This window comes from Podarcis filfolensis (assembly GCF_964270895.1).
Source record: "Podarcis filfolensis genome assembly, chromosome: 11".
NCBI classification, from domain to species: domain Eukaryota; kingdom Metazoa; phylum Chordata; class Lepidosauria; order Squamata; family Lacertidae; genus Podarcis; species Podarcis filfolensis.
This window is the reverse complement of record NC_139613.1, coordinates 37,254,532-37,262,548: the sequence shown is the minus strand read 5'-3', so window position 1 is coordinate 37,262,548 and position 8,017 is coordinate 37,254,532. Positions and strand designations below refer to the sequence as shown.

At 38.7% G+C, this 8,017-nt stretch overlaps 1 protein-coding gene across 2 annotated transcripts in view; it reads left to right on the top strand.

Annotated features, from left to right (window-relative positions):
* The window catches only part of CHD1 (chromodomain helicase DNA binding protein 1), a 48,015-nt gene that overhangs the window by 14,840 nt on the left and 25,158 nt on the right, over positions 1 to 8,017 (top strand). For both annotated transcript variants that reach the window (XM_083576462.1, XM_083576461.1), the window contains exons 3-9: positions 313 to 514; positions 1,841 to 1,945; positions 2,459 to 2,526; positions 3,927 to 4,076; positions 5,904 to 6,172; positions 6,609 to 6,834; positions 7,709 to 7,809. In XM_083576462.1, the coding sequence (XP_083432588.1) occupies positions 313 to 514; positions 1,841 to 1,945; positions 2,459 to 2,526; positions 3,927 to 4,076; positions 5,904 to 6,172; positions 6,609 to 6,834; positions 7,709 to 7,809 (1,121 nt within the window). The remainder of the gene's footprint in view (positions 1 to 312; positions 515 to 1,840; positions 1,946 to 2,458; positions 2,527 to 3,926; positions 4,077 to 5,903; positions 6,173 to 6,608; positions 6,835 to 7,708; positions 7,810 to 8,017) is intronic.

Here is an 8,017-nt window from a genome sequence, read left to right as displayed (position 1 = left end):
TAGCAACTAGATGTCTAAGGTCATTCCATTCTGTACTTTATCCTATGTTCTAAGTATGTGCATTCCCCCCCCAAAAAAAAGCATATTCAAGGCCCCTTAATTCATTGACACTCCATTTGAGAGATTTATTGGGAGAACTCCAACTTGCAGATGCAGGCATTACTGCAAAGGCTGATAATCAGCTGGGCATACTGTTGAAGCAGCAACATTTACTATCTAAGGTTAATACTAAGGGGCTTTTAAATGAGGACTGCGCACCTGAATCTGTTCTTCAGCCTTCTTATAATATTTATTTTTAACTTAAAATTGCAGCCAGTCAGATGATGATTCTGGTTCAGCATCAGGTTCTGGATCTGGTTCAAGTTCTGGAAGCAGTAGCAATGGAAGTAGCAGCCAGTCGGGAAGCAGCGATTCAGACTCTGGTTCAGAGTCTGGCAGTCAATCAGAATCTGAGTCTGATACATCTAAGGAAAAGAAAGTCCAAGCTAAACCTCCAAAGGTTGATGGAGCTGAGGTAAGGTGGACTCTCTCCACATATGAGAAACTCTATTTAAATGGTTGTTGTATTAAGTGCGCATCTGCATAAATAGTGTAAATTAGAAAGTACTTTAGTAATATGAAACATTGGAAATGCTGATGAAAATATCAGATGGCAGCAATGCCAAACTTTCACCTTTCTAAGAAATACCCAGTGTTGACATTAACACTGCCTGGGTTATTTAACAATGTGTGTTGTATCCACTGCTGCCATTCCACTTGTGTAACAGACTTGCGCTTGCACAACTTCCCCCTCCTCTCCCATGCACCCTCAAAATCTGCTCCAGAGGATTGGGACACCCTCCAGAGCAGGTCTGGTGGGTGCAAGGATTCAAGAGGAAAGAGAAGTACCACATGTGGAACTCAGTTCGTGCAGCAGTGCATACATTGGATGTTTCTGCAACCCTTAAGTAAAGTCTCTTTTATGTTTAGAAGGAACTTACAAAATAATATATTAAAGAATTGTGTCTATTTTTTGCCACACAAAAGGCAACTGTATTATAGCCTTGTAGATGCAATTTTGACGATGGCATGGTATCCTTAGCATATCAATATAACTGTAACTGTTTCAGTTGTTGAATCAAGTCCCCATGCCACCCCACCTTAAAACATGCACAAATTCAGCATGGCATATTTTAGTTGGAGTGGTTTGAATTTGGTGTATCATGCTGTGATGTTTCACCTGAACCATTCAAAATCTGCGAAGAGGGTGGCTTGCACCTGGCCTCCTCCCCCCCCCTTATATATACTAGGGCTGGACTAGGTGCAGTCCCCAAGCCTCTGCCCCTGATAGGCCCAGAAGGAGATGACTATCCCTCACCTGGAAGGTCTGCTGCAGTCGAAGGTGAGCGGGACCAGGTGGCCATCCCCCCCTCTGGCTGTCTCAGAGGGTCTCCATTGAACAGCTGCAGCCATTCTGTGCAACAAATGATGGCCATCCCAGATCAGCGGATATTTTAAAGCCCATATTAAATGTGCCTGCAACCAAACAATGGAATCAAGTTCACAGTAGACCCTCCAATATAGCATGCCTGGTGAGATAGTGTTTAAAAGTGCCAGTTGATGATGTTGCAGTTTGAAATTAATTTATTATTTCTATGTTGTCAGTGGAAGAAATGTAGATATATTTCAATTGTGTTCATTTGTTTCTTAAGGTAAGGCTTCTGAACAGTGATTAAGATAACTTTTCTTGTATTTTGGATCTACCTGTTACTTGTAAAGTTTGTGGACTTTACTGAAGAATGTATTTTATTGCTTGTGTTTTATGTGACTACATAATGTTTTTATTTGAATTCTGCTTTAGTTTTGGAAATCAAACCCAAGTATTCTGGCTGTACAGAGATCAGCAATGCTCAGGAAACAGCAGCAGCAGTCAAAAGCAGCATCTTCAAACAGTGGCTCAGAAGAGGTGAATAGTTAGCTAGTGTTTTAAATGTAAATGTAAACACAGATCTTTACTAGCCAGTGCCAGTATTTTAAAAGAGACATTGGGGTCAAAGTATCCTTTAAGTAAAGTACCTTTCAAATCATTGACTTGTATACTACTGTAGATGCCAACTGTTACCTTTCTTGGGGCCAGCACAGTATCTTTTAGACTGTATGCCATACTTGCTTTCAGTATTCACAAGATTATAATATATGTAGTTGAATTCCCTTGTAAAAGAAAAAAGGTGTCGAGTTCAAATGGGCTGGAGGACCAATTCAGGGGCTAATTTGACAAGCAGCTTTAAAGAGGCAACCAGTAATTGGACTGAGGATCAACTTTTCAAATGTCCCTTGCCATCCAAACTTAATGTGCCATCCTTCCTCATCTTATCTGCAAAATTACCTGCAACTTTGGTGTTGAAATGGAATAGCAGTGTTAAGAGAATGACTGTTTGTTTACATCCTTATGGACCTTATATTTTGTTTTTCTATGCAGGACTCATCAAGTAGTGAAGATTCTGCCGATGACTCATCCAGTGAAATCAAGAGGAAGAAACATAAAGAGTAGGAAATTAAGTATTACATAGCTTGATGTAGTGTTTTAATTTTTTCTGATCAGTAGAGCACATGACGTTATCAATGTTATTTTATCTCAGTGGTTGCTTAGTATCCAGTGAATAAACTACTTGCTTATCTGTATACTTGTATGGCTATCCATATAGTGACATGTTAGGATTTGCATATTTAAGATCTTTGCATGGAAACATTCTCATTTTAGAAACAGACAACTGCAACAGTATTAGGAGTTTAATTGCCCAGAACATATTTCTTTCCAAGAGGTTAAAGCCCCTTAAGCATAATCTGGTGAATGTTTTCCATGCAATTGGCCAACCAAAACGTTTGCTTTCTATCACCCCATCATTCTCTCACTGAGGCAGATCAGGTCTCTGACATCACACTGTTGTATATATACTCATAAAATGCCTCCAAAGCATGTTACAATTCCATGCCCCTTCCCTCCTGAGCTTGATACTGAAGGGAGAGAGAGTAGTCATCTCTGCAGTCCCACTGCACTTCTGAAGCTTTCAGAAGTGCATCTGATGTTGAAGGAGCTCTAACTGTCCTTTGGAATTTGGAATTTGCTCCTGCCCCTTCTCCCACTGTCTTTTCTACTGAGCTTAACCTTAGAAATTATCCACCCCAAGGAATTGTCCTTTGGATTATCCAAAGTTGTGCTTTACTTTTAAGGGGCTCAGAGTGCCTCCAAAAAGCAGTACAGTACAATTATAAGGATGATCCCCTACCTCCAGCTACAGACTTAGAAGGAAGGCTGAGGCTCATCAGGGTTGGGGAGAATTTGGATCATGGCCAGTGCTGCTAACATATTTGTGGACCACAGCAGGTCTCGTTAAGGTTCATATATTCAGTTCATATTTGGTTTTTTTAAGTAGCCCCTTGCTTCACTGAGATTTGCTTCATTTAAAAGCTTTTCCTAGAATTTACATATTGCTTTGTTTATTTATTATATGAAGGTTTGAGTATTGATGGCAGTGAGAAAAAGTCATTAATGTGGAAAATCTATATAGTTAGCATTTCATTTTAATGAAACTGGAATTATCCCAGATAGTTCTCCTATTGTGTGAAAGCTGTAGAGACAGAATTTTTAAAGAAAGTGGCAAATAACTACTTACTGAAATATTCACAAATTCCTGTAAATCATTAACTTCATTTTAGTCATGCAAAGTTAAAGGTTTAACCCTTTTCCTGTAACACCTTGCATCTACATTAATTTTTCTGCTAATTTCACTTGTTCAACATTGCTGTTTTCAAAATGTGTCAGGATAGTGGCTCACTCCCTTTAACATTTTATACTAAAAAAAACTTGATTTTGTAAGATTATTCTTACTTCTTTTGATCTACATTTAGGTATATAAATGTTCTTTTTGTTATTTTAATTTGTGTAGTGAAGACTGGCAAATGTCTGGGTCAGGATCTGTCTCTGGAACTGCTTCAGATTCTGATTTGGAAGAAAGCAGAGATAAAAGTAGTTGTGAAGAGAGCGAATCTGACTATGAGCCAAAAAACAAGGTCAAGAGCAGGAAGCCTCCAAGCAGGTATGTGAAAAATATTTTTGATTGTAAAGTGTCCCCCTTGTTTGGATTAAATATATATATCCTCCCTGCATGTTGCCATCTAGGAGTCCAGTAAGTAGATGAGCTAGTCTTTGTATACTGGGATGCAGAAGAAAGAAAAGTTGTCTTCTTGCTGGGGGTGCATCTCCCATTTTCTCCATATATCTATTTTTCTTGCCTCCATTGCAGAATGATCTACCTAGTTTAGACTGCTTTAGGCCAAAGCTTGCCTTTGTTTACGAAATAGAAAGAAAGAAGGTAGAAGTCTTTTTTGAGCACTGAACCTACTTGGGCTGAGTTTCTGTCTTGCAATTTTTGTGTTCCAAGGACAGGTGGAGTCAGTTTTACAGCTGCCTGTCTTCCTCCTTTATTGAAGATAGTTAAGAAAAATTATGATGATTATGGTAATTATTAGGGTGGTGGTTTATTACCCACTGTTCACCCAAGGTGAAGTCCCAAGGTGGGTTACAGTGCTACAAACAAACAATTTAAAGCAACTTTTAAAAACAATTTATTTAATTAAAAACAACTTAAAACTTTAAAAACAAGGTGCGTCCTTAAAACATATTAATGGGAGATGCTTCCTAGTTTAGCCGTCAGCTTAGTTTTTCTTCTAAAGAACTTGCTTTCTATTCTATAGAGAGATCGCCCTGTGTCTGGATCATTTTCAGATGAGACAGAGGAGAAGGCACATATAAGCTAGTTCTCTATTTTACAGTGTTCAAATGAATTCCTGGGTCCTGTCAATATTATATTTTATTCCTTTTGATTGACTGGAGTGGCAGCAACCAGAGTACAGAAAGCGTTGGGCTGTGGTGAAGTCAACTGGTTAGAATGTGGTGACAAAGGCTTTAGAAACAAATATGTCACTCGCAATGGCTGTTCTTATTTGTATAGTGTGTAGTTGGGCCCGTTGAAGCCTTTGCCCATCTGCTTTGTTTTGCTTTTGGGGAATGTGATGACTTTTTGTTTCCCAGCGAGGCCAGGTCCAGTTAAGGCTCTTCCGTAAGAAGCTTGCAACCTCAGGCATGTTAATCCTTGCTGATGTGCTTCAATGTGGCCAGAGAAGCCACAATGCTTCTTTAGGGTGGAGCCTAGAAGCCTGACCTAGAACCCAGCTGCGAAAAGAAACCGGACCTGTTCAAGAAGTACCATCTGATAATAGATAGCTGGAAAAGATGGGAAAAGTGGCTATTGGGAGCTCTTACCCAACCCCACCCCACCCCCAAAGAGAAAACCTTCAACCATGTGTTTCCTCCACTTGGAGCATAAAAGTAATAAAACCCAGCAGATTAATTGCGTGCGAAGCTGGCTGTCGAGAGAGAGCATTTTAGATGTTTCCCTTTTGTGGATATCGCTGTACTTCAGAATCCGTCCACAGTAAATGCTATGCCAGCAATGTCTGCGGGCTAAAAACAAAACAACCAAGGTTATAATGTGTCTTAATGCCCCAAAGGGCTATTCTTGTCACAACCTTGGTCCTTGCCTTCTGATGTGTTCAGATTCCATTGGCATGGTATAAGAAACTGGCTAGACTCAACTCCTTAATGGTGTTGGGACAGTTGGATAATTTATTTGAATAGACAAACATTTAGTATAATAAAAATGTTTTTAAAACGTCCAAAGGGGGGGGGGGAGGAATCTGATAGTCTGCAGATTCAGAGATTTACTACAGGAAGTTAATAAAAATTGGTGCTCCAGCACAACCTACAGGGTTCTGAGCATCTTTGCCTGCCGTTTATTCTAGGGCTTTTACTGATGAGTGTTATGAAAGTCTATTTTTCTTTTATTGTTCTTCAAATGTTTAAGAATAAAGCAAAAAAGTGGAAAGAAAAGTGGGGGGCAGAAGAAAAGGCAGCTTGACTCATCAGATGATGATGATGATGACGACGATGATTATGATAAAAGAGGATCTCGCCGCCAGGCAACAGTAAATGTTAGTTACAAAGAAGCTGAAGAAGCAAAGACAGATTCAGATGATCTGCTGGAAGTCTGTGGAGAGGATGTCCCACAACCTGAAGAAGATGAATTTGAGACAATTGAAAAATTTATGGATAGCCGCATTGGACGAAAAGGAGGTAATATTGACTTATATTTGTAAAACTTCTCAAGCTGATGAATAATGTTTCAAATTATTTCTATTGGATGAAATATATGAGAAGTACATGTTGTGAATGGTACAGTAACTGATATTTTAACAACCTTGTTAATCAAACTGTTAGGTTTTTTTGTATGTATTACAAAATATTTTGGTTATATATGTTGTTTCAGTGCTGTCCTATTTTTCTCTTTATTTGCTGAAGTTTTTCTGTATATGTTGGTTTCAACATATACTTCTGGTATTAATATAGTTTGTATTGAACTTTTAAATAGCACAGTGATGTACCAGCATTCTAGTACAACTTCATGGAGTGATAGATGCTTCTGTCATCTAAAACCAATCTAACAATGTTTGCTGTTCTATCTAAAGCCATTTAGTATTGCAGTTGATGCTGTTGTCATGCTCTTTTTCAGCAACTGGTGCTACAACCACTATCTATGCAGTTGAAGCTGATGGAGATCCAAATGCAGGATTTGATAAAGCAACAGAACCTGGTGACGTGCAGTACTTGATTAAATGGAAAGGTTGGTCTCACATCCATAACACTTGGGAAACGGAAGAAACCCTGAAACAGCAGAATGTTAGAGGAATGAAGAAACTGGACAACTATAAGAAAAAGGATCAAGAAACAAAACGGTGGCAAGTATTGTTTATTGTAAAAGTATAATACAAGCACCTATTGTATATTATTGAAGTATTCATTTGGCACGTGTCTTTATTCATGTGTGAACATAATTGGCAGAATGCTGAATAAGGCAGATGTAATTCATTCATAATGTTTTTTTAAAAAATTCAGAGTACTGTAGTACTGTTTATCTGCAGATTTAAGGTTCAGCATTATGCAGGATTCTTAATGGTTACTGTGTGCTGTATCCAGTTGTGGCTTTGCGCCAGCAGAAATGTTTCCACTACAACAATGCGTGGTGCCCTCCAGCTGTTTTGGACTACAGCTCATATCATCCTGGGCCATGCTAGCAGTGGTGATGGGTGTTGTAGTCCACAGCACTTGGAGACCACTCCATACTGTTCCAGAAGAACCAATAGCCTTTTGGTAGGATGGAGGGGCTACATTGGGTAAGAAAGAATTAGTGAAAATATGGATTCCAATATATTTCTTCGACTCAAAACACTAATAGTAGTTACTGACTTGTCAGGGTTGCCAACAGGATTCATTGGATGTAGTTCATTGAATGCAGACTGAGCTCTCTGCATCTCCACACACACACACACACACACACACACACACACACACACACCCCGCCCAATCTATTGGCAAGAACCTCTTATGTACATATATCAACTGAACCTCATTTATGTTGTGGGACTGTTGCAAAGATAAAAAGAGGAAGAGGAGAATAATAGAATGTTGCCTCCAGGTTGTGCTTTCTAACTTTATAGATTTCCAGTTTACTTACCTTCTAATCAGTCTTCCTGTATTTCTGTTGAAAGTTAGAAGAATAGTAAACTACATTCTACAGGGTTATAATGAATACGCTGTGTAATTTCATTCCAGGTTAAAAAATGCTTCTCCAGAGGATGTGGAATATTATAACTGCCAGCAAGAACTCACAGATGATTTGCACAAACAGTATCAAATAGTAGAAAGAATAATTGGTAAGTGACAGATTTTGAAACTGGAAATAATGATGATATACCAGCATAATGCATGCATTTAAGTTTTTCTGTGTTCATGTAGTTGGAAAGAAGTTGTATCTCATCGTATTTTATAAACTATTTTAAAGATTTTCAATGTACATGTTGGTGCTCCTACAGCTATATCCATAAGTTCTTCATCTATTCATGAGTTGTTCAGCATAGTGCC